The 26,278-nt window shown below is 44.7% G+C and overlaps 1 protein-coding gene across 1 annotated transcript in view; it reads left to right on the plus strand.

Annotated features, from left to right (window-relative positions):
• The window catches only part of PI4KA (phosphatidylinositol 4-kinase alpha), a 91,574-nt gene that overhangs the window by 49,684 nt on the left and 15,612 nt on the right, over window positions 1-26,278 (plus strand). Inside the window, exons 20-42 of the mRNA XM_081842728.1 lie at window positions 662-770; window positions 2,156-2,292; window positions 4,393-4,526; window positions 5,643-5,725; window positions 6,879-6,949; window positions 8,241-8,365; window positions 8,521-8,602; window positions 9,417-9,500; window positions 11,486-11,575; window positions 11,833-11,952; window positions 12,744-12,836; window positions 13,684-13,840; window positions 14,470-14,597; window positions 15,697-15,855; window positions 16,947-17,098; window positions 18,381-18,488; window positions 19,587-19,714; window positions 19,805-19,924; window positions 21,397-21,476; window positions 22,155-22,348; window positions 23,073-23,163; window positions 24,390-24,557; window positions 25,364-25,417. Of these exons, the coding sequence (XP_081698854.1) occupies window positions 662-770; window positions 2,156-2,292; window positions 4,393-4,526; window positions 5,643-5,725; window positions 6,879-6,949; window positions 8,241-8,365; window positions 8,521-8,602; window positions 9,417-9,500; window positions 11,486-11,575; window positions 11,833-11,952; window positions 12,744-12,836; window positions 13,684-13,840; window positions 14,470-14,597; window positions 15,697-15,855; window positions 16,947-17,098; window positions 18,381-18,488; window positions 19,587-19,714; window positions 19,805-19,924; window positions 21,397-21,476; window positions 22,155-22,348; window positions 23,073-23,163; window positions 24,390-24,557; window positions 25,364-25,417 (2,667 nt within the window). The remainder of the gene's footprint in view (window positions 1-661; window positions 771-2,155; window positions 2,293-4,392; window positions 4,527-5,642; window positions 5,726-6,878; window positions 6,950-8,240; window positions 8,366-8,520; window positions 8,603-9,416; window positions 9,501-11,485; window positions 11,576-11,832; window positions 11,953-12,743; window positions 12,837-13,683; window positions 13,841-14,469; window positions 14,598-15,696; window positions 15,856-16,946; window positions 17,099-18,380; window positions 18,489-19,586; window positions 19,715-19,804; window positions 19,925-21,396; window positions 21,477-22,154; window positions 22,349-23,072; window positions 23,164-24,389; window positions 24,558-25,363; window positions 25,418-26,278) is intronic.

Here is a 26,278-nt window from a genome sequence, read left to right on the forward strand (position 1 = left end):
TTATATTATATTATATTATATTATATTATATTATATTATATTATATTATATTATATTATATTATATTATATATTATTTGTACCATCTGACTGGGTTGCCCCAGCCACTCTGGGTGGAATGGGACCCTCTGCAGGCAAAGCAGATGCTCTACAGCTAAGCTACAGCCCTTTCCCAATAACATTGGGTATGTCTTACAATGTATGTGCTTACGGCTCTTGAGAGTCTTTGCTATAATTAATCTACTCAAAAATTGGAAACCTCTAGTTTTGTTCTCTTGACAATTCTGCTGGGCAAGGGTGGTCCACCAGATGATGTTGAATTCCATCTCAGCTCAACAGGACCCCTCCCTCCTGATCAGGGATATTGGGAGTTGTAGCCCCCACTACATCTGACGGCTCAATGGCTCCCCATCTTTTCTGTAGAGCAACTGCTTCTTGTTGTTAATATTGTTAACATGAGTCATGGCAGAGCTAGGACACTTAATCCAGTGGACCACAATAGTTGATGGACTAATGTTGATTAGTATGATCTGCATTTTATTAGGTTGATGTTTAGGTGAGAAATCCAAGATCAGAAGTACCAGAATATCTACATGCATATCATTGCATTTATGTTATCAGATAGGTGGTTAACGTATTTTCCCTTCCATTTACTCTGCTAGCTCACAAGACGCTTGCCACCCATCAAGGAAGCTAAGCCCAGGTTACAGAAGCTCTTCCGTGACTTCTGGCTGTATTCGGTGCTTATGGGATTTGCTGTGGAAGGCTCAGGTACTCCAGAGATTCCTTTTTATTTGGACAACTGGTTCTCAATGGAGAGGCAGGGAAATATGCCAAATAGCTGCCTGTTGCCACATTTAAAAGTTTTCATTTACCAGCGACTTCACTGCTGAAGAATTATGCTAATTTGTTGTAGCAGCAGCAGCGGCGGCAGCAGCAAGAAATATCATGGCTGTCCTGTCCTGTTGTGGTTGTGACAAGAAACCCACAAATGGGGATAGACTGAGCAGTCTAAATTCTATACTGTTTCAGTTTCACTGGCACTCAGTTTTAAGTCCATTGGGTTCTGTCCTGCTAAGTTCTACCCATCACACCTGAACAGGCAAACTGTGTTTTTTTTGTGTGTGTTTTTGCCTGCCCTCTAAAACCAGAGTCATAATCCAGCTGTTGCTCATGGTTTGGAGGTCAAATGGTGTGGCTTATGACAAAAAGGAGGAAATCTGATTGGATGAGGGGATGAGGGAACATATGAGTGCAAGGCTCAGTCAATTAACACCAAATTGCGACTGCATGCAAACCAAGCTTTAATCTTTTTGAAAGGGTTTCTAATATCTAAATTTAAAAAGCCTTGTGTGACTCAAACTAATTTTTGTTACTTTTACCTTTGATAAAAGTTCTTGGCACAATGACAGCATCCTGGTTGGACATAGTTCTGGTCTTAATGCCCAGAGATGATGATGATGATGATGATGATGATGATGATGATAATGATAATAATGATAATAATTTATTTGTACCACGCCCATCTGGGCGGCTCCCAACAGAATACTATTATTATTATTATTAATAATAATAAAAGTGATAAAATATCAAACATTAAAAACTTTGCTAAACATGGCTGCCTTCAGATGTCTTCTAAAAGTCGGATAGTTGTTTATTTCCTTGACATCTGATGGGAGGGCGTTCCACAGGGCGGGCGCCACTACCGAGAAGGCCAGGCATAGGCAAACTTGGCCCTCCAGATGTTTTGAGACTACAATACCCATCATCCCTGACCAGTGGTCCTGTTAGCTAGGGATGATGGGAGTTGTAGTCCCAAAAATGTCTGGAGGGCTGAGTTTGCCTATGCCTGGAGAAGGCTCTCTGCTGGTTACCTGTAACCTCGCAGCGAGGGAACAACCAGGAGGCTTTCGGCACTGGACTTCTGTGTCCGGGCTGAATGATGGGGGTGGAGATGCTCTTTCAGGTACCCAGGGCCGAGGCTGTTTAGGGGTTTAAAGATCTGTACCAACACTTTGAATGTGCTCGGAAATGTACTGGGAGCCAATGTAGGTCTTTTGGACCGGTGTTATATGATCTCGGCGGCCACTCCCAGTCACCCGTCTCGCTGCCACATTCTGGACCAGGTATAATGTTCTTTTGTCTCCAAATTTTAGGTCTTTGGCCAGAAGAGTGGTATGAGGGTGTTTGTGAGATAGCAACCAAGTCACCGCTACTGACGTTTCCTAGCAAAGAGCCTCTCCGCTCTGTTCTTCAGTACAACTCAGCTATGAAAAACGACACAGTCACTTCCGTAAGTCCTGCCCCCTTCTTTTCAGACCCTCATTAATGCACAGAGTGAATGGGTTGCTGAGATCATAAAAATACCCTCTTGTGTTATGCAGCTCCCACCTTAAAGAGAACAAAGGTTTTTTTTAAGGAGCAGCCTCACTGAAATCCCCAAGCAGAACTAAACATTATACAGGCTACCAATGCAATGAGGCGTATGGATCTTTTGCAGGGAAGAATTGGCAGGAGGAGGAAGGGGTGCTGAACCTTTCTCTCCCTGGACTCCCACCAATGCTTCCACTCTTAAAAACACCCAAAGGGAAGGGCATGTGGGAGAGAATCAGTAGGCAGCCAGAGAGGTCAAGCACTGCCTGCTGTTTCTCCCCACAAAGGCACTACTGCCTAGTCTTGGTCTTGTCAGGAGCTCGTCCTACACTCGAGTAGGACCCTGGCAGAGACACATGCCCGACTGGCATGTTCTCTTCTTCCTGGTCGTTCATTCGGGAGCTTCAAAAGCGTTCTTCTGCCCGAACATCACAGTGACTGATGCCAACAGACACCGGCACACTTAGGGATCCGCAGAGTCTTTGTAGTTTTCGTAACAGAACTCAGCATTTTGGCTAATCTACGTTTATTTACATACAAACACACACGGAGCACTGCAACATGGCTCCCTCTCTAGCATCAGACAGCAAAGAGAAAAAGAACAAAGGACAATAGTCCCACTTCATGGAACACAGTAACACAAACATCCTATCTCCGTCAGTTCCCACTCTGTGGAGTCAAAACATACACCGTCATGTGATAGACAAAAATCCAATGACAGCAATCACGGAGCAGGAATTCTAACAGGTATTACAAGGCAGTTATGGGTTTGGGCACCCCCAGATTGTCAGTACAGTTGTGCCTCGCAAGACGAAAAGAATCCGTTCTGCGAGTCTCTTCATCTTGCGGTTTTTCCGTCTTACGAAGCAAGCCCATTAGCGCCTTCGCGGATTAGCGCTATTAGCGGCTTAGCGGATCAGCTGATAAGCAGCTTAGCGCCTTAGAAAAAGGGGGGGGGGAGGAAAAAACCCCGCAGGAACTCGCAAGACATTTTCGTCTTGCGAAGCAAGCCCATAGGGAAATTCATTTTGTGAAGCACCTCCAAAACGGAAAACTCTTTCGTCTAGCGAGTTTTCTGTCTTGCGAGGCATTCGTCTTGCGGGGCACCACTGTACTTTGACCGGAGGGATTTAATCAAACCCTGGAAATGTAGTTTGCACAGTTAAAGTGGAATAAGGCACCTCTTCCCCTGGCGCAACAAATCCACTTAAAAAAACAAACAAACAGATTTTGCAGCTTAAAAATGTGACAGGGAAATGCACTGCAGAGTGTGGAGTAAATGTCTGATTGCAAACAAAATGGAATGGATGCTCAGCAAAGACATCGTATAACTTCCACCAAAGCAAACCAGGGTGAATGTCTGATAAAGAGGAGGTCTGGAGGGGTCCTATGTTAACCTCATAACATGTAGTTCTGCCCCAGGGATATCAGTTGAGAGTGAGGGAGAGAGAGAAAGAAAGAAAGAAAGAAAGAAAGAGAGACAGTCTTTGTTTTTCCTGCTTTTGATTCTTACCTGTCAAGACTTTTGAAGTTGTGGCAGACAGCAACTTGGTTTTGTTTCTCCCTGCCCTTTCAGAAGTTATTTGCATCGATCCAGTTTCCTGATTCCCTCCCCGTATCATAAGCTGTAGTACTCCTCTGCTTGCTTGCGAGTGGAGCAGTTAGCTGGCGACTGCTTATGCTCTTACGATGGAAGAAAAATAAAAGCCGACACCCCGTGAGAATCTTTCTTTTTTTTGGCAGACTTCATCCTGACTTGTGATGAGTCGCATTGAGCTGCATCAGCATTCTTGCATCTTGATACTTGTAAGCCAAACACATAGTGTTTGTCTTCTCTCAGGATGTGTTGTGAAACACTTTGAGCACCTTTCTGTATCCTGCAAAAGGATTTTTTTATGCTTCCGTTGTTTTAATTCCCTTTGTGTAAAGTACAAAAGTAACGACTGTTCAGAGGAGTTCTACAGGTTGAGTAACTCATGTTTGGGGTAGCTGATGGTTGTTTTTCTTGGTTTGCTCTTAGGCTGAACTGAATGAGTTACGGAGCACCATCATCAATCTTTTGGATCCTCCGCCAGACGTATCTGCCCTGATCAATAAGCTGGACTTTGCCATGTCTACCTACCTGCTCTCTGTGTACCGTTTAGAATGCATGAGGTAGCTTTTGAAGCCCTGCTCGTGATTTTGTAGTGCCCTGTTTGCTTGTCATGGTAAACCAAACCGTGGTTTAGCACGAGCGCACAGGCTCTGGGAGGCGACATCCCACTCATCTTGCTTCTGCCCTGGACTGAGTTAAGCCATGGTTTGGCTTCCTGTGCCGTCTGAACCTGGGCTTGTAGTTTAGCTCTCTTGGACAAACCACGGATTGTAAACCATAGGGCAGACCTTGGTTTACAGCTCATGGTTTGTCTGGGAAAGCTAAGCCATAAGGATGGGTTTGGACAACACGCTAAGACAACCTATGGCTTAGGTCAGCGTGGCACTTCAGCAAAATGACTGGGGAGGAATGAAGTGGCTGCCCTCCTCCTCTTAGGGAGCCTGGAAGCTTGCAGTTTTGTGCCACATCTTGGTTTGGCTTTGCATTATGTCCGAACCAATTTCTGGCATTTGATGCACTTTGACTTTGTGCTTTCCCCCCACTAATTCTTTAATCCTTTTTCAAACTGGGCAACTTAATGCAAATGGTTCAGCTGCGTCCCTTGTTTTTCCATTAAACAATTACAGCTGTATGCAGGGAGGTTTAGCCTTCCTAATCCAGCTTCATGAACTCCCCCTCCAGCTATGAGCCTTAGTAAAAAAAAGTTTCCAATAATGGTAAGCAAAACAGGAACATTTTATTTTTTTTGACCCTGCCGTGTAGCTGTAATGGGGGTTGGTGGTTTTGCAGGGGTTGTGGCTTGGTAGGGAAGGGATAGGCTTCCCTGTGTACTACTTTCTCTGTTAACAGTTCCCCCCCCCCCTCAAGACCCCTGTGGCTATAATTAATTAAAGAAAAACATTAAGCTGCGCAATAAGCATGACATGAAATTTGACCCTAAGCTGGTGGCTATTGTCGCATGCTATGTCAGTGGATGACATGATGAGTGCAAAATGGAAGGCAACTCCTGCAAGAGTTTTAGCTTTTAGCAGTTACATTTTAAAACAAGGTTTCTTTCAGTTAGAATTCCACACCATGTAAGGAAAAGACAGCTGTTTTCTGTGAATGGGCACTTTAAAAAGCCTCCTTCACCTGTATTTCTATGTCAAACGCATTTCTCATATTCTCTTTCCTAGGGTATTGCGTTCAACAGACCCAGATCGCTTCCAAGTGATGTTTTGTTATTTTGAGGATAAAGCTATTCAAAAAGACAAATCGGGTGAGACTGTATATAGATTGTGTTTTACCTAAGGTAGACAGATTTGTGTCTGGCTGTAACAGAATTAAACAAACTTTTACCAGCTTTCATTTCATATAAAGTTAAAGGGACCCCTGACCATTAGGTCCAGTCATGGCCGACTCTGGGGTTGCGGCGCTCATCTTGCTTTATTGGCCAAGGGAGCCGGCGTACAGCTTCTGGGTCATGTGGCCAGCATGACTAAGCCGCTTCTGGCGAACCAGAGCAGCGCACGGAAACGCCATTTACCTTCCCGCCAGAGCGGTACCTATTTATCTACTTGCACTTTGACGTGCTTTCGAACTGCTAGGTTGGCAGGAGCAGGGACCGAGCAACGGGAGCTCACCCCATTGCGGGGATTCGAACCGCCGACCTTCTGATCGGCAAGTCCTAGGCTCTGTGGTTTAACCCACAGCGCTACCTGCGTCCCTCATTTCATATAATGTAGCATAATTATTGGGCTACCTTTTTGGTGGCTTCCTTCCCACAAGGGGGTAGGTGGATAATTTTTGTCAGGACTCTGGTAGGGAAAGAGAGGTTTAAGCCCATCCCCACACGGACAAAAATTGTGCAGTTTCCCTTATGGCGGCTAGTTAAATAAATAAAAAATAACATGCACATCTTGTGTGTTTGTTTATGATACTCGTTTGCATCCTGCCTCTTCAGGATACAAATCTATCCAAAGCAACTTCAAATATTTCAAACTGCACCAGTAAAATCATAATGAACAACATCATGACAAATCATCAAGATCCTTCCCCCCGGGCAGTGTGCAGTAGACAGGCTTGTGGGGAGAAGAGACTGTCCAACTGTAACAGAAACAGGCCCCCAGTGTTGTCTTCACCTGCCTGCTTGTCTCCTGGAATCTTTAGCATCAGGCAGTTGGTGGGAAATGGTTTTCATGCAATTAAAGTCACCTTTAATGGAGACTTGAAGGATTTGAAGGACTGGTGGAGGTTAGGCAGTAGTCATTCATTAAGTCCGGTGGAAATGATTTTTAGGATGGAGGCGTGAGTGATGCAAAACCTCCCCCTTTAGGTCTACCGAGAAGGAAATCTGTCCCAGAGTTTCAAGGAGAAAATGGGTAAAAAATAAGCATAGCCAACATTTCTTTTCTTTTGCTTCCTCCTTTCAGGTATGATGCAGTGTGTCATAGCCGTAGCAGATAAGGTGTTTGAAGCCTTCCTCTGCATGATGGCTGACAAAGTAAGTTAACCAGGGCAATGACAAAACGCCTCCTTAGGTCAACACAAATCTAGAGTGCTTTTGCAAACGTAGTGCAGAACAGGGTTGGGGAACCTGTGAACCTTCAATGTTGCTGGAGTACAGTTATTGTCATCTCTCACCGTGGCCTCTGCCAACTGAGGCTGATGGGAGGTGAAGTCTGACAACATCTGGACAGACACCAGTTCCCCATCCTTGACTTGGGGCTGCATCCAATTTCTCTGTCCGCTACGAAAGGACCCTTGAGCTAATGGATGGGTGAGTTTAGCTGTGCACAACAGAGGAACCCCAACACAACAGTGGTGCTGGCAGAAACTCCTTGTGCAACAGATTTCACAGTCTTATCGTGCAACAAAGCTACTACGCTAATGCGTCCCCTTGCACAACGTTTTACTGGCACAAAGCGTTTCGCTGGCATAACAAGTCTACTTCAAATTGACTTTAATAAGCACTGCATTGGATACAACCCTGATGCACTTCCACGTTAAATCCTTAGGCTAGCAGATTGGGTCCTCTGCTGTTGCTCCGACCCATTGAAAAACTGTTGCATAGAAATGGCAGGTGGAACTTCCTTTAGCCCTTAATTGAAACCCGTCCTAAAAACCTTCAGAATGGGTTTCTCCCTGCATTTAGAGCAGTGTGGATCCAGGAATAGAGGAGAACAATCTGAGGGTCAGTTCAGATTCAACACAGAACTGTGGCTTGGGTGGAACAACAAACCATAGTTTGCTGCTAGCCTGGAAGTTAGGCAGAGAATTGTAGCATGGAGAGGAAGGAGGAGGAGGGAACATATGAGCATGAGGATCATTCACATGACACTAACCCATGAAATTGTTAGCTAATAACATGGCCTTGTATTTCCTTAACTTTACATGGAACTGAAAAACAGTGTGGTTCTGTTGGAGAGAGATCTATCGATCGCATGAATTCAGGGCTCATTCTTCTTACATTGCAAAGCAATAGCAAATGCTCTAGGTGACAGCAGAACCTTTCTGAGGAGCAAGCTTGGCAATGGTTTTTATTGAGTACTGATCAAAATAGGACATTAGGGTTGAGCAAGCTGGCTGCTGTCTTGTTGTTACTCTCTACCTAACTCATTAATGGTGCTAGATAAGAGATAAATCCTAATGCAGAGCCAAGTCCTATTTTCCTATAATGGTCTTAGACATTTTTATCCAGATATTAGTGTACATAGTATTGCAAACGTAAGCAGTGATTTAGCAACTGTTTTAAAGGAACAACAAAAAGCCTCATGTTCCTCTTACATGTTTAGGCTAAAACGAAAGAAAACGAAGAAGAGCTGGAAAGACATGCTCAGTTTTTGCTGGTGAATTTCAATCATATTCATAAGAGGATCAGACGGGTCGCCGATAAGTACTTATCTGGCCTTGTAGACAAGTGAGTGTATTTTTAAATATGCTGTCCTTATTTTGATGTTCATGCAACAGCAACTCTCCCTTGGTTTTTGTAATTTCCTCCCTTCATTCCCACCCTCTGCTTTGTGTAACAACTAGACTGATGAAGACTTTTGTACATGTCTTTTTTGTTTCAAGGTTCCCTCACTTACTTTGGAGTGGAACAGTGCTGAAGACCATGTTAGATATCCTTCAGACCCTCTCCCTGTCATTGAGTGCAGTAAGTATTTTCATATTAACCATATTATCATCATCATCATCATCGTCATTATATTATGAAACTCTTTTGTAGAGTTCTTGCACTGCATATGTTGTTCTGCCCACATTTGCTTCTCAGAAAGTTGAGCAGAAGCGATTGCATCCCTTGGGCTGAAACATGGTTCCTTATCCTTGAAATAACTGGCCAGCCCCTCTTCGTTTCCTCCAGAATATTCTATTCCACTTCTCCCTTAGTTTTCTGTTCCATCCCACAAAAGACGCTTGTCATTGTCCAGTAACTGAGGATGCTCAGCCTTTGTTGGGTTGTTGAGAACTCCTAGGGCTTTCTTCCTGAAAACCTTTTGAATTTCTGCAGACGTTGGGTTCTTCCATGCATGCTGATACTTCCCTCTGGAGTAAATCTTGCACAAATCCAGAGTGGAGTCCCTAAGATGGTTGGTTGGCGCCTTGTACACTTCTTTCTGGCAACTCCTGCAGCCATGCTGGTGCCAAATGTATTGCTCTGCTTTCCTCTGGACCCTACCAGCGAGGTGTGGGTCTTGTCGTCTGGGCAGCCCGGGATCTCCATACACACTGCCTAGGCTTGCGCCTCGGGGAAGTCACTTCAATGCTGCTAACACAGCTAAAACAACATGGGAGGCAGTAGTTACAAATTACCCTCTCTGCAGCCACAGCAGGCAATGTGATTCTGAAGCAGTTTGACTCTTCCCCTGGAGGCGCACTCCATTGTCTTTTGAGACAGACAGATGTCAACACACAGCATTTCTAAGACAGTGATCTGATTCTTGTTAAAGGGTTGTTTTTTTCCTTTTCAGGACATTCACAAGGACCAACCCTACTATGACATTCCAGACGCCCCGTATAGAATTACTGTTCCCGATACATACGAAGCTAGAGAGGTAAGACACGCCAGGATGCAGAAAGATGAATACTGTGACCTTTTCTAGATTTGCATCTTTGTGCTCCAGCACGTGGTTAATGCTTGAAGGCGACTAATTACTTATGTCTGGCCTCATATATTTTTTGGAACATTTCTGTTTCCTTGCACTGCAGCAGTACTGAACTGCAAAGGCCTTTCTGTGAAAGAGAAGAGTAGCATTTTGTCTGCCTTTGCCAGGCTGGAATAGATGGGCTTACCTAGTTGCATATGGGTGGAGGAGCAAGAGCCCATCTTCCTCCCCGCTTGCCCAGTGTGCCCACCCCATTTCCTTTGTCCTAGATGTCCACATGTGGGGATTGGTACATAGGAAGCTCCCTTATACTGAATCAGGCTGGTTTGGTCCTTCTAGCTTAATGTTGTCTTCGCTGCCTGTGGCGATCACACAGGGTTCCCGGATGTTTGACAGTCTATTGATCCCTGTGCCCCCACTGTGATTGCCTCTTCGCTGCCACCAACCCGTTTCCCTCGGGTACACACGGAGTCCAGACAGTTGTTAACATTAACAAAGGCTCCCTTAGCCTTATGAGGAACGGCTAAGGGAGCTGGGCATGTTTAGCCTGGAGAAGAGGAGGTTAAGGGGTGATATGATAGCCATGTTCAAATATATAAAAGGATGTCACATAGAGGAGGGAGAAAGGTTGTTTTCTGCTGCTCCAGAGAAGCGGACACGGAGCAATGGATCCAAACTACAAGAAAGAAGATTCCACCTAAACATTAGGAAGAACTTCCTGACAGTAAGAGCTGTTTGACAGTGGAATTTGCTGCCAAGGAGTGTGGTGGAGTCTCCTTCTTTGGAGGTCTTTAAGCAGAGGCTTGACAACCATATGTCAGGAGTGCTCTGATGGTGTTTCCTGCTTGGCAGGGGGTTGGACTCGATGGCCCTTGGGGTCTCTTCCAACTCTATGATTCTATGATTCTAAATAATCAAGTTTATTTTTATAAGCAACTTCAACTTCCTAACAACTTCAAACTGATTATCCCAGCTATCTATCTGACTCCACCTAACAGTTCCCCTCACTCTCTCACCACACAACTCGACCAACCCACAGACATATCCTCCCTCTTCCTTCTCCAACTCCCAACTCTCAACTGACTTCCACACCCTCCGACTCTAACTCTAACTCCTCCTATCAGTTTCTCTCTGGCCAATCACATCACACTCATTTAACCCTTTCCTTATGACCCACCTAGGAGGCAAACGCCACACTGCCTGACTGTGGCTCTCTGGGGAGGCTGGGGGATGAACCTTGGACCTTCTGCATGCCAAGCAGAGGTTCTTCCACCAAGCTAATATTGGTGAAAGGCAAATAAGAAATCTAATTAAGAAAGAAAAGAAACCAAATTCTGCTCAGGTTTGTTTGAAATTAACGGACCTAAGTTAGCCGTGTCTATTAATTTTAGAGGTTCTACTCTCTGAGTTGGACCAGCCACCCAAATAATACTAAATACATTTATCAAATATTAATAATGGGGGGGGGGTTGATCAATGTTCTAGATAAAGCGCAGGAATCGAATGCACAATTTGAAACCATGCCAGAGCCTGCTTAGCTTTTCAAATGTGCTAGCAATTTTACTGCCACATGTTGGATATTTTGCTTGTGCGCCTGACCCAGCTTAATATTTGCTTTATAAGTCGTACCTTGGAAGTCGAATGGAATCCGTTCCGGAAGTCCATTCGACTTCCAAAACGTTCTGAAACCGAAGCGCGGCTTCTGATTGGCTGCTGGAAGCTCCTGCAACCAATCGGAAGCCACGGAAGCTGGATGTTGGGCTTCCAAAAATAGTTTGCAAACCTGAACACTCACTTCCGGATTTGCCGCGTTCAGGAGCCAAAATGATTGAGAACTAAGCTGTTCGAAAACCAAGGTACGACTGTATTTTGCTTTTATTATTCAGCACAACAATTCATTTTACCAGCTGACTGTTTTGTGTCTCTTTTTTTAGAGTATAGTGAAGGATTTTGCCGCACGCTGTGGAATGATCCTCCAAGAAGCCATGAAATGGGCCCCTTCGGTCACCAAATCTCACTTGCAGGTAACTTCTGAAAGTTGTAGCTAAATATTGGGGTGTGTGTGTATTTAAAGATGGAGGCATACTATGTAAAACAAGGCACTCCCTCTCTTCAGCCACAGAAGGGAATGCCATTTTCGGTATATTATATTAGAGATTGTTTCAAAGTAGTATCAGTATCAAACTTTATTTCGGTCACAGACCAACATAAGATAAAACATACGGACCTTGTTTTAAATTTTCCGCTTGCACTCAGACTATTCTCTCTGCTCTTCATTCAGGAATATTTAAACAAGCATCAGAACTGGGTCTCTGGCCTGTCCCAGCACACAGGGCTGGCTATGGCCACGGAGAGCATTCTCCACTTCGCAGGCTACAACAGGCAGAACACAACTCTGGGGGTGAGTGAGGACAATCACCTCTTTGGTTAACTGGACAGAGTTTGCTGTGTTTCTTCTTCTTCTTGGTTTTGCGACTATTTTATACAAGTGGAGCCCAGTGCTCTCTGGGGAGTTAACAGTTTTCATTGAGGAGGGGTACGCTCTGAATTCACGTAACACATTCAAGTTTTCCAGCGCCATACAACTCAGTTGCATTGCAGTGCCTGAGCTTGCTTTTTTCCTATTGCCTCCCGCTCCCTATCCCCCTTTTGTGTCCTGTTTCTTAGATCGGAAGCCTGCAGGCAGGGACTGTCTTATAACTGGGGTCGGTAAGCCGCTGCAGGAGTCTTTTCCCGGCTAAAGAGTGGGGTTAAAACACCAAGAACACCACCACCTAATCCAGTTAGCAGATTCACTGCCACAAGACGTGGTGATGGGTACGGGCTTAGTTAATTTTAAAGGCGAGGGGGCTGAACAGATCCATGGAGGTCTGTGAGTGGCTATTATAGATGCAGTGTCTGTGTAGAACCTCCATGTTCAGGCATAGCATACCACTGAATACCATTTGATGGACAGCAGCAGAAGGGGGGGCGCGCGCACACACACACATCACTTACTTCAGGGGTCAGCAAACTTTTTCAGCAGGGGGCCGGTCCACTGTCCCTCAGACTATATTTTTTTTTGGGGGGGGGGGGGAAATGAATGAATTCCTATGCCCCACAAATAACCCAGAGATACATTTTAAATAAAAGGACACATTCTACTCATGTAAAAACACGCTGATTACATAGTAAACGTATTTTTTTTTGTAGGCAACCCAGTTAACTGAAAGGCCTGCCTGTGTAAAGAAAGACTATTCCAACTTCATGGCTTCACTTAACTTGCGAAATCGCTATGCTGGGGAAGTAAGTACAGCAGTCTAAGCCCTGTGGCATTAAAACAAGGTTATTATTTGTTTCCATCTTGTTTTGTTTCTCTAAAGTGAGTGAGATTTGCTCATTTACAGTAAACTGTTTATTGTGGCTGAAACATTATTTTGAAAGTTATACGTTTTAGTATCGAGAAACATTTTATGTAGAAGTGGAAACAAACCGAGTAACATTTGTTGCATCCATCATATTCTTCCTGAGCTCCTAGTACTTTTAAAAGCTTTTGGTTGACCAGGGATTCTTTCGTGGATCATTACGTGCAAACAAGATGTTTAAACTTGGCCATTCAAAAGGGATGCATGAGAATATTTGGGAATGTTTTATTTTAATAATTTTTACCCAGCTCTTCTTTACCTGAAAATAAACTCAAAAGTGGTTTGCAGAATAAGATTGATTGAAACATCATGAACTCACAAAATGCAGAATCCATATTTTGCAAAGGCTATACAGTGGTACCTTGGGTTAAGTACTTAATTTGTTCTGGAGGTCCGTTCTTAACCTGAAACTGTTCTTAACCTGAAGCACCACTGTAGCTAATGGGGTCTCCCGCTGCTGCCGCACCGCCGAACCACAATTTCTGTTCTCATCCTGAAGCAAAGTTCTTAACCTGGAGCACTATTTCTGGGTTAGTGGAGTCTGTAACCTGAAGTGTATGTAACCTGAGGTACCACTGTAATAGTAATCTTGCCATGCTTTGACAGGGCTGAAAAGCTCTTCTTAGCCATAGAGTAATTGGAAAACATTCAGGTGACCACAAAGATAAACACTAGACATTTAAAGGTTTTTGCAAGCCCTGTCAACTGATTGGAAATTCTCTTAACAGGTCGCTGGGATGATTAATTACTGTCACGCCACAGGCCGCACCTCAGATCTCAGTAAACTAATGATCAAGCAGCTCAACGAGGCTCTGGATCCGGGCCAGCCTGAACACTACACTCAAGTCATGTTTAAGATGACAGCCATGTTGATAAGTAGCAGAGGTAAGGACAACAGTTCGATTTTCCTTGCTCTGCCATGTGTACATGCATATATACATGTTTTAGAGAGAGAAGCCACAGAAAAGGATGCTGAAAGAGGAATTTCAAACTAGATCTTTTATTTCTCAATAAAAGAGAATTCTGTCTACTGGTTGATGGGCAAATAATTATTCAGCTTTGTACAGCTGTAAGGATGATTGATTGATTGATTGATTGATTGATTGAGTGAGTGAGTGAGTGATTGATTTGTTTACCATAAGGTCCCAGGGCACATTACAGCTATTTATTTAAATATTTGTAGACCACACTTTTCGGGGGGGGGGGGAATGCATACAACACACAAAATTGCAACAGCATCACTAAAAGCATCAGTGCCTACCCTTAGATCGTAGGGTTGCAGGATTAAAGAGCTACAGATGCTTATAGTTGAACAAAACATTTGTGTGATAAATGCAAAATGTTGCTTATTTGTTTTGTAACTTATGCACCACTCCTTTCATTTCTTCCCTGGAGTCCTATTAATTTAAGTGGGTCTATATTAAGTATGACTAAGTCTGGACCCAACCCATTTAAAATACTATTTTATTTTTTTTAAAAAAGTATATTTCTACATATAAATGTTTCCATTTTAGACACTGACCCTCAGCTCTTGCATCACCTGTGTTGGGGTCCGCTGCGAATGTTCAGTGAGCACGGCATGGAAACGGCCATCGCTTGTTGGGAATGGCTGCTCGCTGCCAAGAATGGAATAGAAGTGCCGGTAAGGAAAACAAAATCACTCGCAGCACAATCTGAGATGCGTTTACGCAGAAGTTAATGTGTTCAAGGGTCCCTAGTGACTGTCCCTAGTAACTCTCTTTATGGTTGCAGTCTTAAGAGTCATTCTCCAGAAGGAAAAAATTGACAGTAAGAATAGATGCGTATTTAAAATCACCTGTGCTAGAAATTATTTCTTCTCTGTCTGTTGGGTTGAAGGGCTGGTTACCCCCTTCCTCTTGTTCTGTAGGTGAGATTTATGAAATAACTTGGAAGTATCTTGCTAGAAGGGTGTCCCTTTCTATTTCCAGACCTGCTGGTTTCTCTTCACTCACTTTCGAATAATCCTCTCCCACCTTCCCCTGTTATTTAGCTAGGATGGAAGGGAGTCATATCCACCTCATTTGCCCTTATGTTTGGTGTTTCTAATTGCATAGGTAAAGGTAAAGGGACCCCTGACCATTAGGTCCAGTCACGGATGACTCTGGGGTTGCGGCGCTCATCTCGCTTTATTGACCGAGGGAGTCGATGTACAGCTTCCGGGTCTTGTGGCCAGCATGACTAAGCCGCTTCTGGCGAACCAGAGCAGCACACAGAAATGCCGTTTACCTTCCTGCTGGATTAGTCCTGCTGGCCACATGACCCGGAAAGTTGTCTGTGGACAAACGCCACAAAGCGAGATGACTATGGCAACCCCATAGTCACCTTTGACTGGACTTAGCTGTCCAGGGTCCTTTTTTACATGTAACTACTGTGCTTGTCATATCACTTCCACACATTGGGTAGTGGTAGTTTGTAAAGATTGTGCCGTGAGATGTAGAAATGCAGTCAGTATTTCTAGCAAGAGTGGATAACTTGGGCCAATTTTCTTTGAAAGTGGCCTTATGTTGCTTTTGGAATACATGTGTGTTTAAAGGAAGTATTCTAAAAATATCCCAAGAACTAGGTGTACACATGCATGCATTTCTGTGTACTAACTAGCATACAGAACCAAAAAATGTGTCTCTGAGTGGACTGTATACCCTACCATTTAGAATAGAATTAAGATCGGCAAGCAGGAAATGAAGCAAACGCTTGTGTTCCTCTTTCCTCCTGCCTCCCAGTTCATGCGGGAAATGTCAGGGGCCTGGCAAATGACCGTGGAGCAGAAGTTTGGCCTGTTCTCTGCCGAGCGGAAAGAAGCAGATCCCTTAGCTGCTTCAGAAGAGAGCCAGCCCATACCGTGTCCTCCGGAGGTCACGCCACATTACATCTGGATAGAAGTAAGTGCTCCTCTCCTGCAGTCACTAGATCCTTACAGCAGAGATGGAGCAATGTCCTGTGCTGGTGGGTTGGGCTCACAGGAGAGTTGGGAGGGTACAGATCCAGCAAGCGTTCTGGAATGGAAGGAGTTTTGTCAGGGCCAGGATGCCTGACAAGGGAGGCTAGCGGCAGATCTTTCAGGACCCTGGACAGAGCCCTTGGATCAGACAGTTTGCACTGGTAAGAGCTTCCGATACCCTTTCAAGGCTTCCTTGTCTAGACCCTTAGAGGGGCAGCCTTTGGGCACGAAGCCTAGCATTGAGGGGTTAATGCTGATCACATGGCCTGGGTTGGCGGGACCCTAAAGAGTCACCGACAGTGGATACTAGATGGAAAAAACACATTCTATCAAGGCAGCTTCATGTTTTCCTTGCATTACATCATTAAAGGACATTGATTTGATATCTACAACCGTAGGAGTGATTCTTTAAGTAGCAAACCCTTCCGATGAAATGCTAGACAGCAAAAGTTGTTCCGTTTCCCCCTTGGCAATGCAAGGCTATCAGGTTGGGCTACGCCGCCACCTGGTGGTTGAAGGCAGGATGAACATTTTGGGAAGCAGACAGCTCCCAGAACCAGCTCTTGCTGTCAGAAAGTTCTTCCTGGTTTTTATATGTCACCTTCTCATGAAACATCAGGGCAGTGTACAGTAACATTTAAAAAAACAAAACCAGAGCCACTAAAATGACTATCTACTCAGAAAAAATTAAGCAGATTGCTTGGGCTTGTTGGCATAAACCCTTCAAGAGACTCCTGAAAATCGAAAGCCTGCTGGAACGGTGTTCTGCAACATGGTGGCAGTAAATGCCTGATTTGTAGTTGAGGCTGTTCCAGTCTCTGTAACACAGGTAACAATTAAGATGGCTCCTTCGTATGATCTTGGGTGGTCGGGCTGGGATATGAGGGCTTTCATATTCTCCCCTTTTGAGTTCCTTTAAAGTGTAAGCATGTCTTGTGGGCCGTGAGTTCTGTAACTTTAAAAGCGAGCTTGCAGTCCGTGTTTTAATTCTGTTGAGAGAGAGACATATAAGCATTTCTCTTGTTGACACAGTTCCTGGTGCAGAGGTTTGAAATCGCAAAGTACTGTAGCTCTGACCAGGTGGAAATCTTCTCCAGTCTGCTCCAGCGATCCCTTTCTCTGAACATTGGGGGATCAAAAGGCAGTATGAATCGGCACGTGGCAGCAATTGGGCCACGTTTCAAGTAAGTAGACACCTTTTTTTGGGGTGGGGGGTAAAGAAAGAAAGAAATAGGAAAATGCAACATGGGAAAGACTTTGAAACTTGGGTGTATCCTAACCTAGTTCTGACCAGTCTAGCCTCTGGCTCTGTTACAAGGGTAGCCAATATGGGGCCCTCCAGATATTGTGGACCATCCATCATTCCTGACTGTTGGCCACACTGACTGGGATCAGCTGGACTTGGCTGTCCTCAACATCTGGAGACATCATGTTGCTTAACCTTGCTCTGTTGCACCCAACTATGTGCAAAAGAAAATGAGCCTAGGACAGATCTCTAGTTGGGAGATGGATAAAAAGGTGTTCACTGGCTCTCTCTTAACAAATTAGCCAAATCCATTGATATGGAGCCGTCTTGAAGATGATGGTTCAGCCTAACTCATTGTTTGCACCTCTATTCACATGACCAAAAGCAAAACCAAACCTATTTCCCGTGTTCTTTGCCATGCCTGTAGCATGAATCATGAATGGAATCCAGGTCAGAGCTATGAAACTTAAATGGGCGTGATTTTTCAGATAAGAATAGGTTTGATTGTCAATTACATTTATGGGACAATGTAATCAGGACACAATCTAGGGTAGGTTAGAGTGGGAATGTAGGATTAGCGGTTCTGCGGTTTCCATGTTCCACTTGTCTAAATTATAGATTTTGGAAGCAGTGGCTCAGGGAGAGTTAATCCCCCTTTCATCTCTTCTGAGCCGTTCTGCCTTTGCACCACCGAAATCTGGAGCTGACCAGCTTTCCTTCAGCACTGGATTTTGACTGCTCTCAATAGAAACACCATGCTGCTGAAGAGTACAGCTAGATCACATTGCAGGGGACGTGCCTTCATTTTTATTTTCATTTTTTAAAAGAAAGAGCTTGCACTTGCAGCCTTGGTGCAAGAAAACAGGGGTAGGGAATCCCTGTGGCCTTCCAGATGTGTTTGGACTCCAGCTCCCCCCAGCCCCAGGTGTGATGGGGAGTTGTAGTCTGGCAACACCTGGAGGGCCAAAGGTTTCCCACCTTCAATCAGGCATCCTCCATAAAATGTGGCAAGCAGTGTGTGCATTTGCCCCCATTCAGAACATGTGTTGTAACAGGCTCCTGAGCCCCAATCAGTAATATATGCTTCTGCATCAGCCTGCACAGGATTATTATTATTTATTTTTTTAAAGTGAAATCAGAAACCTGTTAGCATGTGTAGGGAAGAGTATCCGCATGCCTTTTCATGTATTTATGTATTCATTGCTTTTGGGATTATTTAGGGTGTTGACTCTGGGATTGTCCCTGCTTCACGCTGACGTGGTCCCAAATGCAACGATTCGCAATGTCTTGAGAGAGAAGATATATTCAACTGCTTTTGATTATTTCAGGTATTGCTGCGTTTTTGCTCCTTACTTAACCTGTGAGAAAGGTAAAGTGGACAATTCAAGCGCTCCCCGCCCCTTATTTCCTCCCCTGTCCCAACATGCCAGCGCAGCAATAAGATACTGCAACTCTGTATGTTTTAGGTAGCTGCCCTGAAAGTGGAAAAGAGCTAAGAGTTAAGAAAGGGTGGCAGCTTTGAACTGCGCTCCTAATAGCCTGGTTATGTGAATGAGTCTTGGGCTTACCTGCTCTCTCTTTTTCTCTGGATGATCAGAGTCTTTTATTTCAGTTTTAACTGCATTATTTTAAAAAAAAGAGAGTGTCAACTTTAAGCTATGATTTATGATCCTGGCTTGTTTCCCTAAACCAGGTATGGTTAAGCTGTGGCCCTTCAGATGCTGTTGTAGTACAACTCCCATCACCCCCAGCCAGCATGGTCAGAGATGATGGGATTTGTAGTCCAGTGATATCTGGAGAGTTGCAGGTTAGCCATCCCTGCCCTAGGTCATAGTTAAATTTAGCCACAGCTTAAGGTTTGGACAGAACGATAGACTGCAGTTGATTTAAAATGGAAGTGAAAGCTGATCATGTTTTCCAAGGTTCATTCATGTAAACATTACAGCATAGTTTAGCATTTCATCTCAACCAGGCCATTGTCCCTTACCCAAAGCACCTGCACTCTTCTAATTAATGGCAGACAAAATTAATGGACTATGCAGAATTGGACAAAATGACAGGAAGGATTCGAAACCTGTGAGACCAGAGATTTACAGAAGATTGGAAGTATATGAATTATTTGAAGAGCAACTGTAATCAACAAATTAAGCTAGTAGGACTACAAGAAGTTTTGTAAGGAGAAATATACGAAGTGTTACAAAGTAGAAAAAGATAGAGATATTGGTTATGAGTTTGAAATGTCATAGGGAAGATAAGAAATGCATACTGAGAGATTAGATTGGAAGATTTTCAGACAGGATTGATGGAAGACAAAAAATTGAATAAGATGTAAAAGTATGTTTAATTACTGTTGAAAATGATATGTTAGAAAAAACTAATAAAAAATTATATTAGAAAATAAATAAATTATGCTTTGTGTGTTTAAGCTCTGCTCCAAAGTGTCCAACCCAAGGGGAAAAGAGGCTGCGCGAGGATATCATCATCCTAATCAAGTTCTGGACTGCCATGTTCTCCGACAAGAAATATTTGACAGCCAGCCAGCTTGTTCCTCCCGGTGGGTCTTAGATAAGAAACTATAAAACAACTTTCCTTTCCCTTTTTCAGTTGTCTGGTTTGGTGACGGGACGCTTCCTTTTCTTTTTAGATAATCAAGATACACGGAGCAACTTGGACATCACTGTTGGGTCTCGACAGCAAGCCACCCAGGGATGGATAAATACATACCCTTTGTCCAGCGGCATGTCAACGATCTCAAAAAAGTCAGGTCTGTCTCACATGACACTTCCTTATCCGGAGCCCTGCTAAGCCCTTCTTAATTTATGTTTTATCTTCCCATCCCCTAAAGGAGAACAAAGGGGCACACATACTCACTTGATTCTCTGCAAAACCTTTAGAGGATTGTGAGGTCTAGACAGAATGACGCGTTCAAGTTCACCCTGTGAGTTTTCATGGCTGTGCGAGCCTTGAAGCAGGATCTCTTCAGTCCTGGTGTGACCCCGCAGCTATTATGCTACATTGGCCTAGAATTACATGTTTTGGCCGACAACTGTCTGCAAGCTTAAGGTTGTTTTTAGCACTGTTTAAGGTTTTGTGTTTTTTGTTTTTGTTTTGAGGGACGCGGGTGGTGCTGGGGGTTAAACCACAGAGCCTAGGGCTTGCCGATCATAAGGTTGGCAGTTCAAATCCCTGCGACGGGGTGAGCTCCCGTTGCTCGGTCCCTGCTCCTGCCAACCTAGCAGTTCGAAAGCACGTCAAAGTGCAAGTAGATGAATAGGTACTGCTCCGGCGGGAAGGTAAGCGGCGTTTCCATGCGCTGCTCTGGTTCGCCAGAAGCGGCTTAGTCATGCTGGCCACATGACCCAGAAGCTGTACGCTGGCTCCCTCGGCCAATAAAGCGAGATGAGCGCTGCAACCCCAGAGTCAGTCACGACTGGACCTAATGGTCAGGGGTCCCTTTACCTTTACCTTAAGGTTTTTTTAGTGGCAATGCAGAAAATCAAACCTGAGGCCTTTTATATAAGAAGCCCTGTGTTCTGTGTTTTAAATTTATATATATATGACCCAGTTTCAAGGGTTGTTGTTGCAAGAACTTGCACAACATTGACCTCGGCAAGAACCAAAAGTAAGGTTTCAAATCCAACCGTTTTACTTTCCTGGTCTGTGCATCTCTAAATGGAGAGAATGTATCATCATCATTAATAAGATTTCTTCTCTGTGCTTCACTATGCAGTCCCAGGGCAAGTTATAACACTTTGAAAGTACCATATTCAAATTGGTTAAAATGAATTTACAGTCAAGAGAATAGGTGGGGTCCTACAAAGTACACATCTGAGGGGGTCCGTGGCCAGTGTAAAGAGTTGTTTCTTCAGCATATGATGAGTATTTCAAGGACTTCTCAATTTTGTAGTCAAAGCTGTGTCTCCCTCATGCATAGTAGTTCCACGATGCTGCACTTATATGTGATAGGAAGCTGCTTATATGTGAAGGAAGCCCAAAGCCATGTCATTCAGCATTGTCTACAGTGATCGGCAGTCGCTCTCTAGGATTTCGGGCAAGAGTCTGAAATAGTCTGCTGCCTCATGAAAGGCGCTAAAATAGCACAGCGCTGAAAACCAGTGTCCACTTTGGTCACTGCAAAGCTGTGGTTTTGTATGGAATTAGTCCGCCATCAGAAACCCTTACAGAGCAAGAAGATATGAAAAGAGACTTGAGAAAGCTCACTGTGTTCTTTTTAAGGAATGTCCAAGAAGACCAATCGAGGCACCCAGCTTCACAAGTACTACATGAAAAGGAGAACGTTGCTGTTGTCACTGCTGGTAAGCTGCTTTTACTTCTTCAGTAGAGTGGATTTGGCTTATACACTTTTGTTAGGCACCAGTAAGCAAGAGTTCAGTTAAGATAGTGAAGGAAAATGCAGGAAGCTGTTCTGTTCCAGGCCAGTCTGTTCGTCCATCTAGCCCATGGGTAGACGACATGGTAAAGTCCACATGTTGCTGGACCACAACTCCCATCATCCCTCCCCCAATGCTGGCTGGGGCTGATGGGAGTTGTAGTCCAACAGCATGTGGAGAACACCAACTTGGCTACCCCAATCTAGTCTAGTCTAGTCTCCGTCTGACAGCAGCTTTCCAGGGTCTCTATAAGGCAGGCTTCCTCAAACTCGGCCCTCCAGATGTTTTGAGACCACAATTCCCATCATTCCTGACCAATGGTCCTGCTAGCTAGGGATCATGAGAGTTGTAGGCCAAAAACATATGGAGGGCCAAGTTTGAGGGCCTTGCTATAAGGGGTCTTTCCCATCACCTTGCAACATGATTATTTGAATTGGAGATGTCATGAATTGGACCTGGAATCTTCTGCATGCAAAGCAGCTGTCCTCCCACAGAGCTGTGGTCCGTCCACGCAATGCATGCATACTATAAGTGCAACATTTCATCTCTGATCTGACAGAACTTTGTTTTCTCTTCTTTTATTTATTTATTTTCCCTCTGAAGGCTACTGAGATCGAACGCCTCATTACATGGTACAATCCTCTCTCATCCCCGGAGCTGGAGCTGGATCAGACCGGGGAGAACAGCGTTGCGAACTGGAGGTCAAAGTACGTCAGCCTGAGTGAGAAGCAGTGGAAAGATAACGTCAATCTGGCATGGAGTATTTCGCCTCACCTGGCCGTCCAGCTTCCCACCAGGTGAGAGTCCCTGTTTAAGGAGGAGATGAGACTTCATTCCACTGTTCTTTTCAGGGCAGTGACCTTGCTACTTCGACCTTTTGAAGTTGCCGTGAGCCAGTGTGGTGTAGTGGTTAAGAGCAGTAGTCTCGTAATCTGGGGAACCGGGTTCGCGTCCCTGCTCCCCCACATGCAGCTGCTGGGTGACCTTGGGCCAGTCACACTTCTCTGAAGCCTCTCAGCCCCACTCACCTCACAGAGTGTTTGTTGTGAGGAAGGAAGGGAAAGGAGAATGTTAGCCGCTTTGAGACTCCTTTGGGTAGTGATAAAGCAGGATATCAAATCCAAACTCTTCTCTTCTTCCTTGTGAAATATCTGGGCCTATCTGATTTTGGCATCATGTGAAACAGACCTCTTGATAATATGCTGGCTGCCATATGCCCTCCTGCAGGATGTAGCGATCAGTTGGCCATAAGACTATCTTTGCGTTATCCCGATCCCAAGCTGTATATGGCTTTGCACACCAATACAAGCACCTCAAACCTAACCTAGGTTGACCATCTCAATGAGAACTACTAGGCCTCTACTTGGCCAATTCAGCCTTTGCTCTAAAGGCCGACTCCTTTGGGCCAAAGCTGCAGTACCACATGATGTTTCTCCCACCTCCTGATGACAAGTAGGGAGAAGGGACCGCATCGTGTTCATTGTGTCCCAGTAATCCGTTCAAACTGCTTGTCGCTCCTAGGTTTAAAAACACAGAAGCCATCGGAATGGAAGTGACTCGTCTCGTCCGCTTGGACCCAGGAGCAGTTAGTGATGTGCCAGAAGCAATAAAGGTAAGCATCTGTGCTTGTTCTGGCTGTGCCTGTAACCTAATGTGGACTGCTTACGAACATCATGAGAAACACGTTTGCTGCTCTGAAGATGCTGCTTGTATTAGGCCCAAAGTGATCAGGCATCATTTTCCTGGATGCTCTAGCATCATCTAGCCTTCCTTAACCTGGATGCCTCTGGATGTTTTGGACTGCAGGGCCAGCATCTTGCTTATCTTAATCAAGCTTGCTACATCATGACCCTTCAGGCTATGCCAGGGGTCCTCGACCATGTAAAAATAAACAATCAGATTCCATCCCCTCTTTCCATGTGAACGGGGCAGACACAGGAGCAACAGGCTTGGCTGTCCTTTCGCAGCTTGTTTGGTCCCAAGAATTCCTTCCATTTTTTCAAAATCGCAAAGGTGCAGCATACTGGTTTTTGTAACTATGAGGCTTAAACTTGTGGATGGTGAGAATGGGCCTTTTCTGTGGTAGTTCCTTGTTTGCACAGTGGTGCCTCGCAAGATGAAAAGAATCCGTTCCGCGAGTCTCTTCGTCTTGCGGTTTTTTCGTCTTGTGAAGCAAGCCCATTAGCGGCTTAGCGGATTAGCGCTATTAGCGGCTTAGCGGATCAGCTGTTTAGCGGCTTAGCGGATCAGCTGTTAAGCAGCTTAGCGGATCAGCTGATAAGTGGCTTAGCGGCTTAGAAAAAGGGGGGGAAAGGAAAAAAACCCCGCAGGAACTCGCAAGACATTTTTGTCTTGCGAAGCAAGCCCATAGGAAATTCGTTTTGCAAAGCACCTCCAAAATGGAAAACCCTTTCGTCTAGCAGGTTTTCCGTCTTGCGAGGCGTTCGTCTTGCAGGGCACCACTGTAGAATGCTCTCCCCTGGGAGGCTCGCTTGGTGCCTTCGCTTTAGGTACCAGGTGAAAACATTCCTGTTCTCCCAGGCCTTGGACAGATTAAACAATCTGGGGGGGGGGGCATAGTTTTGTTTGTTATACATTTTTGTTTGTTATGTATTTTTGTGCTTTTATACTGTAAACCGCCCCAGTGTTCCTCAGTGGAAGGGCAGTATATAAATTTAACAAACAAGCGAACAAATGGTGTTTAAATGAATAGCAGAAAGGTACAGCATTCTTCAATCTTGCTTCTTTCCAGTGGGCCCTTCCCCATTTTGGCCACTTGAGTGACTGACTCCTGTCTTGGGTTTTTGGTTCATTATTTCCCCCCCTTTCTGCTTTTAGTACCTCGTCACGTGGCACACGATAGATGCAGACGCCCCTGAGCTGAGCCACATCCTTTGCTGGACGCCGACAGACCCTCCAACGGGCCTTTCTTATTTTTCCAGCATGTATCCTCCTCATCCTTTGACAGCTCAGTACGGAGTTAAAGTCCTTCGTTCTTTCCCTCCGGTAAGAAACCCAGCCTTTTTTTTTTTTACAGGATGCTCTTAGAACTCAAGGGATTAAACCACAGAGCCTAGGACTTGCCGATCAGAAGGTTGGCGGTTTGAATCCCCGCGACGGGGTGAGCTCCCATTGTTCCGTCCCTGTTCCTGCCAACCTAGCAGTTTGAAAGCACGTCAAAGTGCAAGTAGATAAATAGGTACCACTCTGGCGGGAAGGTAAACGGCGTTTCCGTGCGCTGCTCTGGTTCGCCAGAAGTGGCTTAGTCATGCTGGCCATACGACCCAGAAGCTGTACACCAGCTCCCTCGGCCAATAAAGCGAGGTGAGTGCTGCAACCCCAGAGTCAGCCACGACTGGACCTAATGGTCAGGGGTCCCTTTGCCTTTACCTTAGAACTCATTTGCGCAAAATTAGGGATTTTGGTTTGTTGTCTTTGTGTGCTAGAGGGGAGGAGCAGGATCTATTAACTGATCTATTAGCCCTGATCTATTAACGTTACTGTGACAATATTTTCATTTTAAATGTTACATGTTGGCCCTTGACAGCATCAGGTTGGGGAAAGTTAGTACCACATCTCTATTTGTTTTAAAGGGAGCATTTCTTCAAGGTGGGGGCCAACGGGTAGTTGTCAGTAATATCCCAAGCACTGTCGTGACGGTAAGGGAGCAATCTGTTTCTGAAGCCAGGATTAGGTTAAATGTGTTTGCTCTTTCAAGAGAAATTTATTTTCCTTCCCTAACTTGAGAAGAAGCAAATCCTAACTGCTTTTCTCTCTCTTCTTTTCTCTCTTTCCCTATTCACACCTCCCAGGATGCCATTTTATTTTACATTCCACAGATCGTGCAGGCACTTCGATATGATAAGGTAAGGCTGCACAAGTACTGAACAAGCCAGGAATCTCTTTATTTGTTTTAAGGAATGCATCGGCCACCTCTCAGGACAAAAGCCCCCTCCCAAGGCAGCTTGCAAACCCTGGTTCCAGCAATATAAAAGCACAGAAAAACAATCCAATTCCAAATTTAAAAACAGCAGTCTCAAAACCCACCATGCAACACCTCAATAGAAGTCAGAATGAAACAAATATTTCTAAGGCTTGTTTAAAAAATGGATAGGACCACAGGTGCCCCTTCTGGAAGAGAGTTCCAGAGATGTGGAATGAGTTGTTTAATGCGTATCCCGTTTAATGCTGAAACAGACTCCTAAGTGGTTTACAAGCACAGTGATACCTTCCCAAACGGCTTAGTTGTCAAACAAATCAGCTCCCGAACACCTCAAACCCTGAAGTAAGTGTTCCAGTTTGTGAGAATGTTTTTCGGAAGCTGAACGCGGCTTCTGATTGAGTGCAGGAAGCTGCTGCAGCCAATTGGAAGCCGCGCCTTGGTTTTTGAACGGTTTCGGGAGTCGGACGGACTCCTGGAACGGATTAAGTTCGAGAACTAAGGTACCACTGTATACAAATCAAGTGCACAAGCAATAGAATAAAATAGCCATAATTTAAAAGGTGTGACAAAGCAGTCCTCATTAAAACACAGTAAGCGTAGTCATAGAATCTTAGACCAACAGCATCTGGAAGGATCTGGGTTGCGGGAGGCTAGAATAAGATCTTAATGGGTGGGTGGATTCATGTGTGAGTGGGCTGTCCGTTATTGTTGGCATCTGTCTGTCTCGGGAGACAGTGGAGGAGTGTGCCTTTGGGAGCAAAGTCAAACAGTTGGAAGCTGTTGG

Source organism: Podarcis erhardii (genome assembly GCF_964252035.2).
Source record: "Podarcis erhardii genome assembly, chromosome: 15".
Classification (NCBI taxonomy): Eukaryota; Metazoa; Chordata; class Lepidosauria; order Squamata; family Lacertidae; genus Podarcis; species Podarcis erhardii.